Source organism: Protopterus annectens, chromosome 1.part0, assembly GCF_019279795.1.
Source record: "Protopterus annectens isolate FY-2018-M chromosome 1.part0, PAN1.0, whole genome shotgun sequence".
NCBI lineage: Eukaryota > Metazoa > Chordata > Ceratodontiformes > Protopteridae > Protopterus > Protopterus annectens.
This window is the reverse complement of record NC_056725.1, coordinates 1,904,759,083-1,904,781,241: the sequence shown is the minus strand read 5'-3', so window position 1 is coordinate 1,904,781,241 and position 22,159 is coordinate 1,904,759,083. Positions and strand designations below refer to the sequence as shown.

The 22,159-nt window shown below is 42.6% G+C and overlaps 1 protein-coding gene across 1 annotated transcript in view; it reads right to left on the bottom strand.

Annotated features, from left to right (window-relative positions):
* The window catches only part of FRK (fyn related Src family tyrosine kinase), a gene marked incomplete in the record, with an annotated part of 231,482 nt that overhangs the window by 119,891 nt on the left and 89,432 nt on the right, over positions 1–22,159 (bottom strand). Inside the window, 1 exon segment of the mRNA XM_044076811.1 lies at positions 11,744–11,925. Coding sequence (XP_043932746.1) covers positions 11,744–11,925 — 182 coding nt within the window.

Below are 22,159 nucleotides of genomic sequence, written 5' to 3'. Positions count from 1 at the left end.
AAAAATAACTTCACACCCTATGCAAATTCACAGATTTGTGTAACTGGCTCTACACACATCAATGTGTTATTATCAGCATTACAGCATCATGATGTTGTCCACCTCAAAAAACAATTTTTAACACTATTTACATTGCTCTTAAAAGACCCAAAGGAAATATAATTCCAAATGTCTGCGAACAAAAAATACCTCAGTGCAACTCTGGATCCTTTCCTAAACTTTAGCAGTCACACAGACAATATCACTACCACAGTACTGTCATAAACAAAATTACGTAAAAGAGTTTCAATCCTCTCACTAGTAGCAACAATTGTCATAGCTAGAAGTGTCCCATTTCCCAAGACAGAGTAGGTCTTACCACGGATTACTGTTCATTTTTCAGATAACACACTCATTATTTAAGTTACTGAAAATAAAATACTCAGGCTTGCTCTCCTGGCAAATTAGAATTGTATCATTGTACACCACCAGAAAAAAGTACAACTGGCTTCCCATTATATACAGAAGTACTTATCTGCTGGGTATCCTTTTATTCAAAACTGTAACATTTGGCTATTGCCCACACCCTAAAGAATGCTACAAACTGGGGACCAAAGCTACTCTCTTAGAAGCAGCCAAGTAGACTTGCACACAACTGTCAGATCAAAATTTAAACTACCCACTGGGAAAAAATAAGAAGTTATGTACCTACCATAACGTTCCATGTTAGTTGTCTTCTCTCGCCTTCTTTCTTGCTTGATGGGTTCGGAGCTGATCCTCGGCTCCGACTCGGCACTTGCTAAGCTCGAGAGTCACTTTTACCAGCTCGAGGCAGCCCCATATCCCATGATGCAAGGTGGTAAGTACCCAGATCTCATTTGATGACAAAGGGCAATAGCACCAAGCATAAATACTTCCCAAAGGAAGAAAGAAAGCCTACAGGATGAAAGAAGGACCAGTTCTGAATGGTCTTCAGCATAACAATCTCTTGTAGAAAGGTCTGTCCAGGCCTGGGGGAAGGAGGGAGGGTCGCAAGAAAGAAGGCGAGAAGACAACTAACATGGAACGTTATGGTAGGTACATAACTTCTTAATGTTAAGTTGTCAATCTCGCCTTCATTCTTGCTTGATGGGACCGCGTCCTAGCACCTCTATCCTGGGTGGCTCAACGGAACAGACTCTTGAGGACTTTAGAGCCAAAACTGGCTCTGTCCCTGGAGGCCAAGTCCAATTTGTAATGGGAAACAAAAGTATGAGGAGTGGCCCAAGTGGCCGCTGCACAAATAGTGTCTAAAGGAAGTCTAGCTTGAAAGGCTGTAGAAGTAGCTAAGCTCCTAGTTGAATGTGCTTTAGGTTTTGAGCACAGCTGTTTTCCCCTGAGCAGATAAATTTCAGAGATGACAGAAGAAAGCCATCTAGATAAAGTCACTTTAGAGACAGGAAGGCCTTTCCTGTTATCCGCATAGGAAACAAAGAGTTGATCGGATTTCCTAAATTGTTTAGTTCTGTCCAAATAATATCTGAGTTGGCGGTGGACATCAAGATAATGTAATTTTTGTTCCGATCTGTTTGAATAGTTTGGAAAAAATACAGGAGATCAATGGATTGATTCAAATTAGTTTTGAGGCGACCTTAGGCAAAAAGGTCGGATTAGTTCTCAATGATACTCTGTCCTTGTGAAAGACCAAATAGGGGGGTCGAACCGAAGAGCATGAAGTTCAGACACCCTCCTGGCCGATGTAATAGCTACTAGGAATAATGTTTTCCAAGAAAGAAATTTCAGGGAGCAAGAAACAGCTGGCTCGAAGGGGGGAAGAATCAAGGATGTCAGCACTAAATTTAGATCCCATTGAGGAGGAGGATTCCTGATTGGAGGCTTTAGCAGGAAAATTCCTTTCAAGAAGGCTTTACAAAGCCTATGGGACATGATATTGTGATCTGCGATCCCGACATGAAAGTTCGAGATAGCAGCCAGTTGAACTCTAACTGTGGAAGAAGAGGAGCCTGCATGAAAAATCTCCGCTAAGAAGTCCAAAACTGCCTGAACTGGGGCAGTGAAGGGATCGATATTCTTGGCTTTAGCCCAATAAGAGAAACATTTCCATTTGCTTGTATAAATCCTCCTGGTAGAGTATTTTAAAGAAGCTACTATGATGTCTCTAACAGGGTTAGAGATCAAAGGAAGCCTGGCTAAGGAAGGAAGTGGAGCAACCATGCTGAGAGGTTGAGAGAAGGGATAGACCGGTGCAGCTGACCGGATTGGTGAACCAGAAGATCTGGCACTGGGTCCAGATGCCATGGCTGCACCAAAAGGTGACGATGGAGGAATGGAAACCAAATTTGTCGAGGCCAATAAGGAGCAATGAGAATCATTTTGGCTCTCAAAACGGTAGCTTTCTGGATAACCTGAGGGATTAGAGGAAAAGGAGGAAAAGCATAAAGAAGTCCCTGGGGCCAATCCTGGGTCAGAGCGTCTCTGGGGATGGCCTGACAGAGGGAAGAGAGAGAAGAAGTCTGGGCATTTGCTGTTTTGGGGAGTAGCAAAAAGATCGCAACATGGGCAACCCCATTCCAGAAAAATCTCCTCCAATATAGATTGCTTGAGAGACCACTCGTGAGGCATGAGAATAGCTCTGCTCAATCTGTCCGCTAAAATGTTGGTTTTCCCAGGGATGTGCGTTGCTACCAGAAACCGATGAGAGGAGATCGCCCATTGCCACAGTCTGAGCGCTTCTCGACACAAGGGGTAGGACTTGGTTCCGCCCTGTTTGTTGATATACCAAACTACAGACATGTTGTCTGTGTGGACTGCAATTGTCCCTACAGGAAGAGAGTCGTTGAGGGCTTGCAACGTTAAAAGCACTGCTCTCATCTCTAGGACATTTATGTGCAGGTGGTACTCGAATGGTTGCCACGTCCCATGAACCATCCTGTCCTGATAATGCCCCCCCCACCCGATCAGGGAGGCATCCGTGGTGACAGTGGCTACCGGGGATGGGGGTACAAAGTGTCTGCCTTGGTGAATCTGGGGAGAAGTGATCCACCAAGCAAGATGATTTTTGCAAATCTGTGTCACCAGAATGTGGTGACGCATTGGAAGTTGTTGGTAAGACCACTGAGTGAACAACATCCACTGAAGAAGGCGCATGTAGAAGCGAGCCAGGGGAAGAAGAGTAATGGCCGCAGCCATGAGACCTAATACTTTTAGAACCATTCTGGCCTGTATCTTCTTGTTGGCTAGAATGATCCTGACATGACTTTGAATGTCTGAAACTCTTTGGTCTGTAAGGGTAGCTGACATCCTAACAGTGTTTAAGTTTAAGCCTATGAAAGTAATAGACTGGCAGGGCAATAAGGATGACTTTTCGAAGTTGATCGAGATGCCCAAATGAGAACAAAGATTTATTGTGTAATCCCTGGCTTGAACAAGCTGATGCCTGGTGGTGGCTGACAGGAGCCAGTCGTCGAGATACGGAAACACCTGGAATCCTTGACATCTCAGGTGAGCCGTGACCACTGCCATGCATTTGGTGAACACCCTGGGGGCTGTGGTGAGACCAAAGGGCAGGGCTCTGAACTGGAAATGACTGGACCCCAGCCGAAAGCGGAGAAATCTCCTGGAGCATCTGTGAATTTTTATGTGATAGTACGCATCCTGAAGATCTATTGAGCACATCCAGTTGTCCTTCTGCAAGAAGGGTAGAATCGACTGAAGAGTGACCATTCGAATCTTGTCTTCCTCACAGACTTGTTGAGTCTGCTGAGATCCAATATTGGTCTCCAGTCTCCCGTCTTTTGGGGACCAAAAAGAACCTTGAGTAGATTCCGGCTCTGAATGGTCTGTTGTAACTGGCTGAATGGCTCTTTTTGCAGTAGTTTTGAGACTTCCAACTCTGCAATTTCCCTTAGACCGGGTGGTACGTCTGGGAGGGAATTTGAGGGATAGAAAGGACTTTCCTCAAAAGGAATTATGTAACCCTCGGATATGATCGACTGTACCCATCTGTCTTGAGTGAGAGAACGCCAGGCTTCTGGGTACAGTGATAGTCTTCCCCCGACTGCCTCCAAGGAGGGATAGCCGGGCAACATCTCAGGGATGCTGAAAGGGCTTGTCAGAGAGAGACTCTCTGTTTCCCTGGTTTTGTTGACCCCCTCTGCCTCTAGAGCGGCGTCTGTTGTTGTTACCCCCTCTGCCTCTAAGGGGTAAACTGACCACGTGAATCCGGCGTGACTCCTTGGGATTTGTGGAACCACATTTTGCCACCCTTCTGTCCTTTGGGATAAGGTCTAGAAGGGGTGGAAAAACGGACTCCTACGGCAGAAAGAGTTTTGCTGTCCTGCTCACACCTGGTCAACGTTTCCTTCACTTGAGGGCCAAACAAAGCTGACCCATCAAAGGGAGAGTTTGTGAAGGACGCCTTAAAGGGATCTGCAAAATTACATAGTCGCATCCAGGCTTGGCGCCTAAGAGCCACACCTGTACCTGCGGCCCTACTCGCTCCATCAGCAGCATATGATATAAGCCGCATGGAGGAGTTTGCAATGGAGTTAAGGGTTCCTAGCTGCGAAGCAATTTTTTCCTGAGCCCCCGCAGCTGTAGGATCCTGCACAACTTCACCTAGCTCCTTAAGGATATCCCTTTGGAGTCTGGTGAAGTGACAAAGATAGTTCAGCACGCATAGCAAAGGTCGCTGAAGAAAACATCCGCTTACCATATCTATCCATGGTCCTAGAGTCCTTATTAGGAGGATGGACAGGTACGGAAGGATCTGCAAGTTCCATCTTGGTGGCAGCCACCACCACCATGGCATCAGCGGGGACACCTTTTGTAAGGAATTGCTTGTCCGACGGGGCAGTAATAAATTTAGAAGGCCTCCTAGGGACAGGCTCTACAGAGTCAGGAGCAGTCCACGCCTTTCGAGCAATAACCTGCATAAGGGGGTCGAAAGGCGGAGACACCCAGGAGGTGGAGGGCCGAGATCCAAATGCCTCCAGGTATACTGACTCATCCTCAGAGGGATTGTTGGTGGGCCAGTTTCCCCTCTGTCTAAGGAGTTCTAGGATGTCTGAGAAGGAGACATCCTCAGACGGGGATCTTGGGGATCCCTCTGACTCATCTAAGTCAGTATCTAAAGTGATAGACTCGGGGGAGTCTACGTGTTTCCTCTTACAAGTCCTCTTCCGCGGAGGATCACCCGACAAATCAGGAGAATCCTCAGAAGAGGGGGATATTCCCAATGGGGAAACCTGAGGCGGAGGATCTCTGGGTCCGGGAGCAAGAGAAGTGGCAGAGATGTCAACAGGCACTATAGAGGGAGGAGCTAAGGGAACAGACTGCTGGCTGAGTCCAGAGGCCAGCACACTCTTCATCACCTCGAGGCTCCTCCCAGGGAGGTCCGAGAGAACCCGCTCCGAAGAGCTAGGAACTCCAGGACCACCCGAAAAGGAAGGCTCCGAGGCAGATGTCGGAGCCGAGCTCAGCAAGGCCGAGGCTCCAAGGGGAAGAGCGGGGTCGGACAAGGGTCCGATGCCACTCACCCCCTCGGAGGAGACCAGGAAGCCCGCCACCGAATCCCTCTAAGGAAGGTCTCGAAGAGGAGATAAGAGTAGAGGCTGAAGGAGCAGAAGGGGGTATCTGTCCCTCAGCCGTAGCAGAAACTATTCCCGAAGACTCCAACTCCAAACTCTGGGGTAGAGTCGAAGGAGGAACTGCAATGGGGTGGACTAATAGTCGCCAGCTGAGACGGACTATGTAGCATTTGGGCCAGTGCCTGTGACTTTAGTAGTCTACTGACCACTCTCTCCAAATCATGGTCAGAAAGCCTGGATGACCTTGAAGATCGGCTCCGATGGCTCCGCTCCGAGAGGAGAGGCGAAGCCGGAGCCGAAAGTATCGGCTCCAAGGAAGGGGACCTAGACCCCTTCCCCGAAGGAACCATCGGACCCGATGAAACTACTGAAACTGTCGGAGCCGACAACTTATCGGCACCGACAGGTAGCTTCGATGTATCGGCTCCAGCCGAGCCGATACGCCATAAATGTAAGGGTGTCGGAGCCGATCCGCGCCGTCACCGATGCCTGGGCCACATGGTGGTCGGGACCGATCGGAGCCGACACCGTGGTGGTCGAACCAGAGTCGGCACCGATAGCCATCGGTGCCGAAGGTTTAGGTAACCCAGAATCGGCTCCAGCCGAGCCGATCTCGACTCTGAAAGAGTCGGAGCCGAGGCCACAGGCTTGGACACAGAAGCCTGGGCCTTGGAAGACTTAGAAGTCTTAGATGGAGCCGACTTAGCCGGAGAGCCCTCCGGCTTAAGAAGGCCCCTCAAAATCAATTTATTTCTTCTTTCCTGCAGGACTCTCTGGCTAAAAGAATGACATATAGCACAGGAGTCCTGCAGGTGAAGAGGCCCCAGACAGTACAGGCAAGAAGTGTGACCGTCTGTCAGAGACATCTTCTGACAGCACGAGTCACACTTCTTAAAGCCTGAGACCCTTTCTTTAGACATGGTGTAAAACACACACACACCAGTCCAAGAAATTAAATTAAATATACCAAAAGGTATCACTAACAGACACACACACACACCCTAACAGGGGGGGGGATGGGATGGGTTTTAGTCTGACTAAAAGTTTTGAGGAGACAGGGAAATTTTCTGTCAGAAAGGAATTAAAACTAAGTTAAAACTAATAATTTAAGGTTTTTTTGTAAAAAGGGGCTAAAATAGTAAAGTAATAATTCACTTACCAGGAGCTGGTAAAAGGAGGACCTCATCAGCGAAGCGGCAAACGAGATCTGGGTACTTACCGCCTTGCATCATGGGATATGGGGCTGCCTCGAGCTGGTAAAAGTGACTCTCGAGCTTAGCAAGTGCCGAGTCGGAGCCGAGGATCGGCTCCGAACCCATCAAGCAAGAATGAAGGCGAGATTGACAACTTAACATAAAATGTTTCCTCAAGAATAGGATCTGTCACATGCAAACTGTTTTACAAAAAAATAATTTTAGACAGCAAGCCAGATTCATGGATAAAGGAGTGCTTACAGATGTATAACATACTCCCTATTTTGATCAGTTACATTACAGTGACCACGAAACGGTGGCAAACCACTTTGCAGCTAAGCTACGATAAAGAACAAATTATTATTCCATGGATAAACTTCACATGGGATATTCCAGGGTGACTCTTGACACTGCACTTTTGTCTTGTCCTTAACCCACTAAGCTGCCTACTTAACAGCTTAGGTCATGGTTAGAATTTGGCTTTAACAGATTAGGTCACGATTACAATTTGTCTCCCAAACAACTACAAAGTGTAAAAACTCCTCATCATCTTTTTGTGGATGATTTAGAACTGTACAGTTCATCAGATGAGGAGCTTTTTGCACATATGGAAGTGGTCAAAACCTCTGAAATGACATAAGAATGTCATTTAGTCTTGATAAATGTGCAAAATCAATATATAATACAGGAAAGCTGCAGCACCAAAAAATATCAGTCTGGAACAGGAATGTGATATAAAGGAACTTATGTAGGCGGGAGTGTATAAATAATTGGGAACTGATGAAGGATCAGTAATAAAACATGAACAAAATGTGAACAAGACAATCAAAAATATTTTTAGAAAACTAAAATCAATACTGAAAACAGCCCTGACATCTAGGAACAAAGTTCAAGCAATAAATCAATTTCCTGTTCCTGTTATAACTTACAGTTTTGAGGTGACTGTCTGGCTAACAATAGGTACTGGATCAGCTGGAGAAGAAAACACAAAAATGCTTCACGCTTATCAGATACATACAAATCAGCATATATCAAAATTATAAATTCCTCATTCTGAAGGAGCTGTGGACTTACTTGAAACTGATTAAATGTATACATCTGCAAACATAGGACTGCATACAAATCTGGTGACCTCATCAGAGCCAAAGTTTTGAAACATGAAGAGAACAAATTTAAGAGGCCTTTCCGGCTTACTTTGGCAGAAACACACTGGTGTCAAGTGGGAATGGAAACCAAACCAGAAGTAGATAAAAATCCATCAGCGACTGAATGTACCAAAAAAACACAAGAAAGAATAAACAGAAGGATCTGATGAAAAGGCAAGAAATATGGAAAAAGCATAAATATAATTGTGAGTACAGACAACTCCTGGAATAACCTCATGCCATGCAAAGTCTGATGCAGAAATAGTTAAAGAGAGGTGAATTTAAACCAGAGGAGGAAAGATTAATATTAGTGGCCAGGGACTACATACACATTGGTTTACAAAGTCCAATGAACATGCAGAAGAAACAGACAAATGCAGGTTCTGTAAAATAGAACTGGAAACAATTGCACAACTGCTGGGTGTTATACACTAATGGCAGAGGGCCTGTATACTGAAAGGCATAGTAATGAGGCAAGACTTTTGCACTGGGGATTGTGTGAACATTAGAATACTGAAGTAGCTGAGAAACAGTGGAAACAAGAACCATAAAGCATTATAGAGAATGACGAAGTTTATATCACATGGGATCACCCATTACCATCAGTTCAAAAAAACAGATGTGAGAAAACCAGATATAACAGTCCATAAAAAAACAAAAAGTAGCACTAATCATTGAAATTGCTACACCCATTGATTACAGTGTATTATGTACAGACAGACACAAAGTCATAAAATACCAGGATTTGCAGGCAGAAATGAAGGCATGATGGAAGGATACCAAGACAGCTCCAACAGTAATAAGAGTAATGGGTCTCATAAAAAAGAATTTACAGTCCCATTCTGATATGCTACTGATGCATGCAACTCCATATGAATTGCAGGAGTCGTCAGTTCTGGGCACATCTCTGGTGCTACAATGAGAACTTCTGGCTAACATCCAAGACTGAAACAATACTAATTTCACAAACATTAATCATGCTTTGATTTGAGAATTGGGTCCATTCCCGTCATGTTATTAGAAACGCAAAGGATTTGCAGAAATTAAACAGAAGATACAACTGCTTACTGACATAAACAAGAATGACACTTGGACAGCATTCAAAGGAATTCTGAGGCATTATCTATCTAGGTACACCTGCTTTCTTGACAGTGGACAGTTACAGTAGCTACTGTTTGCACTGTACCACAAAGAGCTACTTAAAATGTCTAGAGGAAAACATATTGTATGTGTCTGAACTACATGTACTTTGTATAGTCTGGGTCATGCTATACTTCTATAGGACTCCACTACAAATGTGTTATACCTACTGTTTCTACAGTGTACACTATGAAAATGCAGATCTATTGCCATTCTTGAGTATATCCTTAATGTACTAGGTCAAATGGTTCATGTAAATTTTCAGACCATTGTTTATTTACTTTAATAATGTACTTTGTACTTGTGTCATGACTGAAAAGGGTAAACTGACCAGACCATTTACATTTTTATCAACTTGTAAAAAAAAAAAAAAATTTAGAAATACAGGACTGCCCCCCCCTCCCCCATATGCATACATATGTGAATTTATTGTAAGCAGACTTCGAATAAAGGATGCCATCCAAACAAATATCTGGGTTACTGAGCAGACACTACTCACTGGCTCATCAGCAAATAATATTTACACTCTTGTATGTATTACTAACATCCTTGGAATGCCATCAAAGCTAATAATATTTCTGAAACCATTGTAAGCATACCACTCATTAAAGGCACATTCCACACTGAATGTAGAGGCTGATACCCCCAAACACCCCGGCCTATATAAAATCAATAAACTAAATTCGGATCCACATTTACTTAAAAAAATGCAAAGTAAAGTTAAAAATGAAACAAATCAGAAACAGCATTTCCTGTTTCTACAAAAAGTTATTTGCTATACTGCTTACAGAATTCACCCAAAACACTTTCCACCAAACATTGAATGTCTCATCTACTACAATGTTAAATAAATTGCATACACCAAATACAAAAAACCTACACAAACAAACCCTGTAACAACATTGCTCACCTCAATCATATATAAATCAAATCTATTCTTATGAAAATTAAAACAAAGTTAAAAGAATAAAAATGAAATAATGTGCTAAATGTAACTGGCCTATCAGAAACTTGCACTGCTGGCAAAACAGTCCTGATTAAAGCTAAGTAACTGTAAATAAAATTAAATTAAATTGAAAAACATAACCACATACTTAAATTTTAATATACCGCTTGCTATGCTCATATAATGTTTAAAATAAATATAATAAAAAGGAAAAGATTAAAATGCATCTCACATGCTGCCATAGAAACTCTACAGAAACTCCATTCATGAAGATCTATGCAAATCACCTAAACCCTTTTCAATAGACGCATACACAATTAACATAGCCCCACTGACACCAAAGGGAAATGCTGGTTTTAACATAAAACGTAAAACACAAACGAAAAGGATAAATGAAACATCTAGAGAAAGTACAGGTGAAATATATTGTACTGGAGTATAAATAAATGTCACAAGACTTTATTCAACCACACAAATATACACATACTCCATTTTTAATAAAGTTTGTAACCATAGCCATTATGAACTATAACCCTTTTAAGTTCTTATTCCATCCATGTGACAATTTCCTTTTTAAACTGTTATAACTTATTTGCCTTTCTTATGTATAATGGCAAATGACTGCAAAGCTTTAAAGTGAATTTCAAATTTTTTTTTTTTTTTGCACTATTTTTATCAGTTATTGCTCTAAGTGGTTTACAGAGTTTCGGATGTAAAGTTCTGTTACTAGTAGACCCTTTACAGATCACACAGTTTATACAACCTACCCTCACATACTAATGCTTGATGCAGTACAGTAATCATTAATAATCTACCTATGAATTTTCATATTGTACATTATAAATGTTACTAGTAAATTAGCTGTGTCCATTCAGTCTGGTTAAAATATGGGGGGTGGGGCTATTCAGGGACACGCAGTGCACTGCACAAACCTGTTTCCAGCAGGTCTAGTCAGTGCACTGCACATTTTCCATTCAGAAACCACAGCTGCACTATAGTTGTATACGGCCTTGGGTGAGTAGCAGTACAGTGGCACTGACTGATACTGATGGCCTACTGGACAAAGGTGCATGAAACTTGTGGTAGCCCTGGTGCATAGCTAATGCAAATTAACAATGTGCTCTTCCCAGAGCCTTACTATGGGATCAAAATAGCACAATACAGTGATTCAAAAGCAAGTTTTGTCCTTTTTCAGAACATGGTAATGGAAATGAACAAAGTTTTTTTTTTTGACATTCTTCTACTGGTGTCTGCCACAGCAGCTACATAATATGAGGCTGTAAAATGTGTATATGTGTGCACTCCTGTGTGTTTGCGTCTGTGCCTGTGTGCGTGGACACACACACACACACACACACACACACACACACACACATATAAGCATGCATGTGGGTGTGGACTTCTAGGGAAAAGAGTAGTGCAGCTATTCTTTGCATTAGCATAACAAGTTCACATTAGAACAATAAAGCAAGCAAGTTGTCTTGGCAAAAGATAAGCTTATAGTGGGTTCTACATAGCATAAATAGTTATTCCTTCCATGGCTTAACCTTCAAAGTGTGTAACTGCTTAACTTTGAAGGGGATACAGCGAAATACCTTTGCACCAAATAGAAACCCAACTTTGTTTTTTGATACTTTAAAACAAAACATAACATCTCTTTGTGACAATTATGGCATTTGCATAAAATGAACATTCATAGCTAATATCGGATTCTACTTAAGGCAGTACTTGTGAAATATTTTAGCAGCTCACCTTAAAGCATCTCGCCAGACCAAAATCAGCCACTTTACAGATGTTATTTTCACCAACAAGCACATTTCTTGCAGCTAAGTCTCGGTGAATGTAGTGCTGGGATTCCAAGAATGCCATTCCTGCAGCAATCTGAGCTGCCATGTCTATCAGGTCAGGAATTTTCAGCTTTAATCCACCATCCTCTAAATAAAGAATATACTTTATCAGAACAAAACATACTACAAGTAAATGTCACTTATATAACGTCAGAATGTTTACTGCATCTGTTCCAGGAAACCACTGCTCTCTGTTAAACTTGCATATCACAAATTAGCATGAACTGTGCGGATAAATACCAAAAATTTGGCACAGCACAGATGCCAAGTGCAAACAAAGTAAAAAAAAAAAAAATCCACATTAATATCCATCAACAGTCTGTTAATTATTTATTTTTGCTTGTTTACATCTTTCTGTTCCCACACCTACCATCCATAAATTAGCTAGACCCAATCTTCTCCAGTAGAGTGACTGCCAGATGCATCAGACTTGCATCCAGATGGCCATCAGGGTTTTTGTTTATATGATGCTAAACTTTCCCCCCTGGTGGCTACAAGCACATCCACAGATGTGACTGTCACGGTATGTAATGCCTTCCTGAGATCATTAGTGCTTCTGCATACACCCCCCCCTTGAAGGATATTATGCATGTAGGTTTGCATGAACATGAAAACAACCTGACCTCTAATGCATGGAGAACACCATTCCTTCAGTAGTTTTCCACATTACAATAAGTTGGACAGCCTTCACTCTCAACAGGAAGGGCAAGATGATGTCAGCTGCTCATTCCTATCCTACTCTGTCTGGCCCACTGTGCCCAAAAGCAGCTAACTGAACCTGTGCCTTCTGGGCAGTAGCCAGGGATTTATCCTTCTATGTCATGGAGCCATGCAATAGTTTGTGCATTATTCATCTTAGCAAAATAACTTGCTAAAACTGAGATGTTCCCCAGAGCTGTGACATGCATTAGCATTACACTTGTCAAACACATCTGTATAATGATGAAAATACATTATGGAAGTGTACAATTCTGACTGCAAGAACTCTGACCAGCAGACAGGGTGCAGTTTCCAGTATCAAGCATTAACTCATTAATACTGCTGAGCTGCGGAATGTTACACTTCTAGCAACCAACACAAATTCTTGTACTCCAGAGGGCGTTTTTCCTAAAACATCAAGTTGAAAAGCTTAATCCAAACAAATATAAATATCTTATGAACAGTAAGTGCAATTAAAAATGAACAAATAACAAGGTTATCAATAAAATGTCCTCCTTGTAGTTAGAATAGTAAGAGCACTCACAATATTTACACTAATATAATAAGACCATAATGGCACAAACCCAGAAATACATTTATCTCTATTCACAAACAACTTTTCATATCTTAGAAACTGGACAACCCAGACAGAGTATCAGAGCACTTTTGTTCAGCCAGAGTATCAGAGCACTTTTGTTCAGCCAGACTTGAGTTTTATGTGACAGCAACAAAATTCCCTCTAAGTACACCTCTCAACTGTGCAAAACTTTTTGCATAATGCCCAGACCTTTGCCTCATATTTTTCATCTGTTCCTCATAAAAAAAGAAGTTATGTACTCACCATAATGTTCCATGTCTGTAGTCCATCTCGCCCCTTCATTCTTACATATGGGTTCGGAGCCGATCCTCGGCTCCGACTCGGCCGATTACAAAGCTCGAAGTCTCTCAGTTGGCTTGTGGCAAGGTAGGTATCCCATAGTGGACTAGTAAGAATCCCCAGATCTTTTTAGCTGCTGTCTATAAAGTGAAAGAAAAAAAAATTTCCACAAGGAACAACAAAGATGAATGGTCTCCACCCTACAGAAGAGAAATACTATCTTGTCTCCAGATCCTCCAAGGATACATGGACAGGGGTAGGTGATTGGGTTCGTAAGAATGAAGGGCGAGATGGACTACAAACATGGAACGTTATGGTGAGTACATAACTTCTTTATGTTCTGTAGTCCTATCTCGCCTTCATTCTTACATATGGGATGGCGTCCCTCGCACCTTCTTCTCGGTTAGCTCACGGCAATATACTCCTAGGAACTGTGCAAACAAAGGAGCTCTACCTCTAGACTAGAGGAAAGGTGCTCCTGTCATTAGTTGATCGGGCTGAATCCACCAACAAAGGTCCTTTTCGCAAGATTCTGTTATCAGAATAGAATGAGACAGAGGCAGTTGTTGAAGAGACCACTGGGAAAAAAGTAGCCATTGAAGGATTTGCATATTATTTTATTATTATTTTATTTTATTTTACATTTGTTAACCGGGCTAGTCCAGCTGGATACATGTCCATTTTCAGTGGAGGACAATATTAAATAAACATGTTAAAAAAGACTAGTATATTTTTAAAATATTTAGAATTAAGCTAAAGTAAAATGAAACATAAAAAGGACCAAGGTATGATAGAGGAAACAATCAAATTGAAACTACTGCAGTTAAGTATGGCATAAAGCTACACCTCTAGCATGGACAGAGATTAAGTTAATGTTACATACACAGTTGCAATATAAGGAAGGTTAAAGAATAAGTTCTTATTGTGAGTGAAAAAAGAGTAGTCAAGTTAGGAAAGGAGGTTAATTTGCTAGAGAGGGAGTAAGAAGAACTGGGTTTAGAGGGAAAAAGATAGTAAGGGAATAAAGGAAAGGAAAAGAAAGAAGAAGAAAAAAGGATTAGTCAGGGGTATGGCAAGAGCATAGCCAGTGGTTTGAAAGGAATAGTTTTAGGTTAGTTTTGAATAGTGGGAGAGATGTAATGGAAGTAAGGTCATTTGGTAGTTGGTTCCATATTTTACCCACTGAGTTGGAAAATAAGGTGTCACCTGCTAAGTTTTTGGATGATGTAGTATGAATCAATATCTTGTTGGATGAGCGTAGTCTGCTCAGATTGTTGTAGGGCTTAATTAGGGTGGAGAGCATAGGAGTGTTATCGGGTGGTAAGGCAATAGTAAGTTGGTTGAAGGTTATTAGTTGAGGTAGTTCTAGCCAGCCTAGTTTTTTTAGGTTTAGACAGTGGTGAGTCCTATATGGAGAGTGTTGGGCAAATCTGGCAATATTGTTATAAGCTGTGGATAGTTTGTTGAGATTATATTTGGAGAGATTAGTATAAATAGGGGAAGCATATAGTAGGGTAGATATTAAGTGGGTTCTAGCTATAGTAGTTCTTGCTTCAGGAGTGAGGAAAGTTTTGATTCTGTAGAGAGAACCTAGTTTTCTGTAAGTAGATTTGATTGTAGCGTTTATGTGGTTATCAAATTTCAGTTGATTGTCAATTGTAATACCTAAGAGTTTGGTGGTAGGTTCTGGACTGATAAGGGTACCATTATTGGATGTAAGTGTGAAATGTAGGGAGGGAGACAAATGAGTGGGTGTAAAAAGTAGGAGTTTGGTTTTCTTAGGGTTGAGGAGGAGACAATGGTTAGAGAACCAATGCTCAATAGTTGTGAAGGTCTTTTGTGTAATAGAATGTAGTTCAGATTGTGTTGAGGCAGAGCAGATAATGGTGGTGTCATCTGCATATTGAATGCAAGTTGATAGAGGGGTGGCTAGATGGAGGTTGTTAATAAAAATGGAGAACAGAAGAGGGCCTAGAATAGACCCCTGTGGAACCCCTATAGAGGTGGGAAGGAGGTCAGAGAGATGGTTATGCCAGAGCACGGCCTGTTTTCTGTTATCTAGGTAGGATGTGAACCAGTTTATGGCAGGGCTGTCAAGAGATTTTAAACGATGGAGGAGCAGTTGGTGATTGACCATGTCAAATGCTTTTGACAGGTCAACAAAGAATGCTGAGGAGAGAGTATTTTTATTGCGGTTGGTGTTGATAGAGTCAATGAAGGATAGTAAGGCTGTGGAAGTACTATGGAATGGCAGCCATGTTGACAGTTAGCTAGGAGGTTATGCTGTAATAAGTGATTTAGTAGCTGCTTGTGGATACATTTCTCCATTATTTTTGCAAGAGGGATAGTAATGCTATAGGGCGGAAGTTGGAGTATTCCAGAGAGTCTCCACCTTTAAAGAGAGGGATAATATGTGAGATTTTCCAGATAGATGGAACTACACCTTCTTCAATGGTCCTATTAATAAGTATGGAAATGGGATAGGCAATGGCTTTTGCACCTAGTTGGAGGTATTCAGGCGGGAGTTTGTCAGCTGAGGGGGTGGAAGGTTTTAGTTTCTGAAGCAAGGATGAGATATAAGAGGTTGGTATAGGTTTGAGGTGGAATGGGGGTGGAGTGGGGCTGGGGTAGGGAGCTTGGAGGTATCAGGGCATTGTTGGTTTGCTAGTTTAAGTATAGTTGAGGTGAAGAAAGTGTTGAAGGCATTGGCAGTTTGTAATGGGCAGTCAGGGTAGAGCCTAGTGGATTTGGTGTGGCCATTTTGCCAGGGACATTAGCATATTAATAGCAGTCCAAAATTTTTAGGTTGATGAAGGGATGATTGTTGTAGCTGAGTGTAGAAGTTCTTTTTGTCTTGCAGGATAGCTTTTTTGGTGATGTTTCTTTTTTGCCTAAAAGCTAGCTGATCAGTTGTGTTTTTAGAGGTTCGCCATTTTGCCCATGTTTTATTTCTGCTAAGGATTAGTTTCCTAGTATTGTTTGTGAGCCATTGGGCTGATTTGGATTTGATTCTTATGGGCATGATGTTCAAGTATAGCTAGAAAAGTATTATTGAAGTAACTAACAGCATCATCTATAGGGAGAGACTTAAGAGGTGACCAGTTAATTTTCATAAGTTCATTTTGAAAGAGATTGGGGTTGAACAATTTTTTGCAACGAGATGTTCTGACTAAGTTAGGGATGGTAAGATTAGTCTTATGCCTGATAATGTATGTTAGTGAGTGGTCACTAAGGTCATCGGGGAGAGTTCCTGTTGTATACATTTGGTGTGGTCTATTTGTAAGTATCCAGTCAAGTAAGCTTTCCTTATTATTAAGTTTATTTATCCTTGTAGGGGAGTTAATGGTTTGAGAGAAGCCATGTAGGTTTAAGAAGATAGAAGGATTGGTTTGTTTGCATAAATTCCAGTCAATGTTAAAGTCTCCTAAGATAATTGTTTCCTGAAGGTGATTTAGAAAGCCAATTTAATAGGTCTTCTAATATAGTGGGGTTTTCCTGGGGAAGATATGTACAGACAATATTGATTGTTTTTTGAGGGTTTAGCTGTAGTTTAGAAATAATAATCTCAGCATTTTTTTCTAATGGTAGGTTACATGCTGCTTTACTAATGAGCATTTCGCTTCTATAGAGAATTGCAACACCGCCACCTTTTTTCTTTAAGCGGTCCTGTCTGAGGATGTTATAGCCTTGGGGGGTGACTTCATTATCTTTTATAGAAGGTTTAAGCCATGTTTCTGTTAGGCAGAGGATGTCAAACTGTTGAACATCTAGAAGAGCATGAATTAGTGGTACTTTATTACAGATATTTAGATGGGCAATTGAGAGAGATTTGGGGGGTTTAGTGGATGGTGTTGGTATTGTTTGGAATTGATTAGATTTAGTGGATGTTGGCGATGAGTTTGGGCCAGGATTGGGGTGGATGTCACCATCTAATAGTAAGTGGGTTGATAAAGTATTATAATATTGAGGGGTTTTGCAGAAGTAGTTAAAATATTTTCTGGTGATATGATTTGGGTATTTAATGTGTGAGAGTCGGTGGTATTTGGCTTGAAGGTATGAGGTATCGTAGATGGGATTAAGATAACTTATGGACAGAGCTAGGGGAGCTGTCAGAGTATGTTTGTGTGGGATGGTAAGAAAAGAAGGCAGGGGTTGTTCATAGGAGGTTAAGAGATAGGTAGATGTGAGAGTAGTTAAGAGAGTTAGTAACAATAAGTATTGGTATTGGCTAGACATGATTAGAGAGATTGTAATAGGTTGTTAAAGTAAGGATTGGGGAAGAGTTGTTTTAAGAATATGGTTGGTGGGGGGAGGAGTTTTCTAAAGTAGGAGGGTGGGGGAGGGAGGGGTTTATTATAGAGGGGAGTGGTAACAGTTACAGGGTATAATAGTGGGAGGAGGTGTGATTGGATGTTAGGAGGAAGGGGAGTGTCTATGAGGGTATAAATGTAGAGATGGTAGGGAGGGTATAAATTAGAGATGCTACATGCATATGTAGTCTGGCTAGTGGAACTAGAGTGATGGTAGAAGCCATGGTCCCTAAAAGTTTCAGCACTGTCTTGGCTTTGACTCTTTGTTGAGGAAGTAGACTGTATATCTGCTGTCTGAGACTTTGTATTCTGTCTGCAGGAAGACGAGATCATGGCGACTGTGTATTTCTGTGCCTATAAAAGTCACATATTGAGAGGGCGATAAGGCAGACTTTTCCCAATTTATCATAATCCCTAGCTGAGTGCAGAGCTGGATGGTTGAATCCCTGGCTTGTAGAAGTAGGGGCCTGGTGGTGGCAGTCAGGAGCCAGTCGTCCAGGTACAGAAACACTTGGAATCCAAGACGTCTCAAGTGAGCTGTCACTACCACCATGCATTTGGTGAACACCCTGGGGGCTGTGGTGAGACCAAAGGGCAGAGCACAAAATTGGTAACGACTGGCTCCCAGCCAAAAGCATAAATGACTCCTCGATGCTCTGTCCATTTTTATGTGGTAGTAGTCATCTTGAAGGTCTATGGAGCACATCCAATTGTCTTTCCCTAACAGAGGGAGTATAGACTGCAGAGTTACCATTCGGAACTTGGACTTCTTCACTGATTCGTTTAATTTGCTGAGGTCCAAAATGGGCCTGCAGTCCCCTGTTCATTTTGGCATTAAAAAGAATCTGGAGTAAGTTCCGAATCCTATCTGGTCTGTGGGGACAGTTTGGATGACTCTCTTTATAAGCAACTTCTGAACTTCTATAGTTGCTTGATCCCTGTGATTGGGTGGAACATCTGGGATCTTCTTGATGGTATGGGGTGAGAGAACGAAGGGAATGGAGTATCCTCTGGTGATTATTCTTTGTACCCACTTGTTTTGGGTGATTTTGAGCCAGGCTTCTAGATACAAAGATAAGCGACCCCAAACTGGCTCCAGAGAAGTGCAGTCGGGCCCCACTTCATGAGCACTGATAGGGACGTCCATGTAAAGGAATCGCTGCCACCCTGGTTTTGCGCCCCCCCCCCTAAGGGTGACGTCTACGATTAGTTCCTCCTCCTCTGTCTCTGAAGGAGGAATCACCCTGTGTGTCGGGGAAAAAATCTCTGGGATTTCTTGAACCACATTTTCCTGCCTCTCTGACCCTTGGGGTATGGTCTAGAAGGGACAGAAAAACGTCCTCCCATGGCAGACAGAGTTTTCCCTTCCTGCTCGCACCTGGTGAGTGTATCTCTTACCTTTGGTCCAAACAAAGAGGAACTGCCAAAGGGGGCATTGGTAAAAGTAGATTTGAAGGGCTCAGCAAAGTTACAAAAACGCCATCCAGGAGTGTTTCCTAAGGGAAACTCCTGAACTCGCTGCCCTACTCGCTCCATCGGCTGCATAGGATATCAGCCTCATGGAGGAGTTAACAATGGAGTTTAAGTTGGACAACTGAGCAGTAACTTTCTCATGGACTCCTTCAGTTGATGTACCTTGGAGAGTATCTCCTAGCTCCTTTAAGAGATCTCTTTGAAGCCTAGTAAAATGAGTGAGGTAATTTAGCGATCTGAGTGTAAATGCAGCTGAAGAGAAGATACGCTTCCCGTATCTATCCATCGTTTGAGACTCCTTGTTCGGTGGATGGACAGATGAAGAAGACTCCGCTAGCTCCTTCTTTGTGGCTGCTGCCACCACCATGGCATCTGCAGGCACACCATTGGTCAAAAATTCCTTGTCTTTGGGGGCTGAAAGAAATTTGTTGGGCTTTCTGGGGACTGGTTCCATGGCATCAGGAGTTTCCCACACCTTTCGACTAACTAGGTCCAGGTGCTCATCGAAAGGTGGAGACACCGAAGAGGCTGAAGGTTGAGACCCGAAAGCCTTCAGGTACACCGATTCCTCATCAGAAGGGGTGATAGTGAGCCAGCCACCTCTCTGTTTCAGGATCTCAGGGATATCTACGAAGGAGATATCATCAGAGGTCGACCTAGGGGACCCTTCTGACTCCTCGAGGTCAGTGTCAGAGGTGATGGACTCATCAGGGGAGTCTACATGATTCCTCTTGCAAGTTCTCTTCCGAGGGGCTCCTCAAAAGGGTATTCGTGGGAGGTCTCGTTAGACTGGGGGCCACCCAATGGGGGCTCCTGATGCTGCAGGTCTCTGCTGCCAAGACAGGGAGATGGTGCTGAGACAGAGGTCGGTGCTTGAGGGGGAAGGGCACTGGTACCCTTGTGTGGAGCTGATCACCTAGACAGCACGCTCCTCATCATCTCAAATGCAGATCTCTCTGGCTCCGAGGACAGTACCGGTTTCCAAGGAAACAGAAGTAGCCCTCTGCTTCAAAGTGATCAGCTCCGAGATGGATGTAGGATCCGAGCTCAGCCTAGTCAATGCACCGAGAGGTAGGCTCAGAACCGAAGTAGATCAGGTCCAAGCGTTCCTGCCGGGGCCGACTGGTGAGCTTCAGCTCCTAGACACCAAGGAAGGCGCCAAAGGTGTCAGAGCGGAACTTGGCTCCGGGATAGACAAAAGAGGTGCTGGAACTGAGGGTTCCACAACAAGTGGCACCGGAAGCTCTGGCTCGGAAGAACCAACATGGCTCGGAGGAGGAGGAACAGCAACAAGGAGAATGGTCTTAGCTCCGGAACCGACTGGGTCGGAGCCAGCAAATATTTTGGTAACGCCGAAGACTTCAAGAGTCTAAGCACTACTCTCTCTACATCCTCTTCAGAAAGACTCTTGGGGGATCTGGACGATAAGGTAGGCAACCTGGATCTCTGCAATATAGGAGACTGTAAAGTTGGGGAGACCGGCAATAACTCTCTGGACTGTCTCTGAGGTAAATTATCAGTGGTCGGCTCCAAAAAACTTGGGGCCAACACTGGAGTGTCGATATCGATAACCTCAACCTGCTCTGAGGGCAGTGGAGCTGAAGAGGTAGAAGGCTTGTCCGATTTCAATACTTTTTGAGGAGGTCCAGATAAAATAGTTGGTGCAGGAGAATGTCTCTTGGCCGACTTGACCCTCTCTTTGTTTGAAGAAGGAGACCTGGAGTGTGAGGAAGAAGAGCTGGCTAAGTCCTCCTCAAAGGAAGGCTTAAGGAGACCTTTCAGGATTAGTTTGTTCTTCCTTTCTTGGAGAACTCGAGAGCTGAAAGAGTGACAGAAAGAACATGTTTCCTGCAGATGAATGGCACCAAGACAGCAAACAGAGTTACTATGTCCGTCAGTTACTGACATTTTTTGGGAGCATTTAAGGCACTTTTTAAAACCTGAAGGTTTATGATCCTTAGACTCCTTAGACATGCTTCACACAAACAGAACACTAGAGAAAGCAGAAGGAGAGGACAAGGTCCTCTAACTTAAGTGGGCCTAGCCCTGCTAAAGATAAGCAAACAAGACAAGCAAAAACAGAAGACTAGGTCCTCTAACTTAAACGGACCTAGCTGTAAAAACGGGAAGGAAGCTAAGTCAAGAAGAAAGGATACCACAAATTGTAAACTTAAACAAGCTAATTACTAGCTAATAAGAATAGTAAACAACACTGCACACAAGAATACTATTCTAGTGAAATACAATACTAGAAAGAAAGGTCCTAACACAAACACAGACCTGCGTTAATAGAAATAACTATCTCAAAAAACTAGCACACTGGAAGGGATACAACTCGGAGAACAAAACAGGCCTAGCAACGGCCAAGAAGTTCTCAGCAATAACTTCAGAAAAAATAGCAAAAAACACACTACTATTCACTGCCTATAATAACTACGACTAAACTATGTAAACTAAGCTAATACAATATGCAAACATCAGTAAAAACAATAAGAATAATGAAAATATCCAACTTAGCCACAGCCAAGAAAGAAGCACTTCTGAACTCGTAGACGCGGCAAATGAAATCTGGGGATTATTACTAGTGCACTATGGGATAACTACCTTGCCACAAGCCAACTGAGAGACTCTGAGCTTTGTAATAGGCCGAGTCAGAGCCGAGGATCGTCTCCGAATCCATATGTAAGAATGAAGGTCAAGATAGGACTACAGAACATTGTGTGGTTTTCCTGCAAATTATAGATGACTGAACTCAGTAAATAATGATTTCAATTTAGTTTCAGCTTTCATATTAAAAAAAGGAACTCTAGTGCAAATATATATATTGTAGCAATCTACTAAGTTTATAAGTTCAATTTTTCAAATTTGTCCTTGATTTTGGTGTTCTGTACCCCTACTATTTTTGGCTTAGTCCACAATTTATGTGCTTAAAGGCTGAGAGGCATGCTTCTAAGTGCTTCTT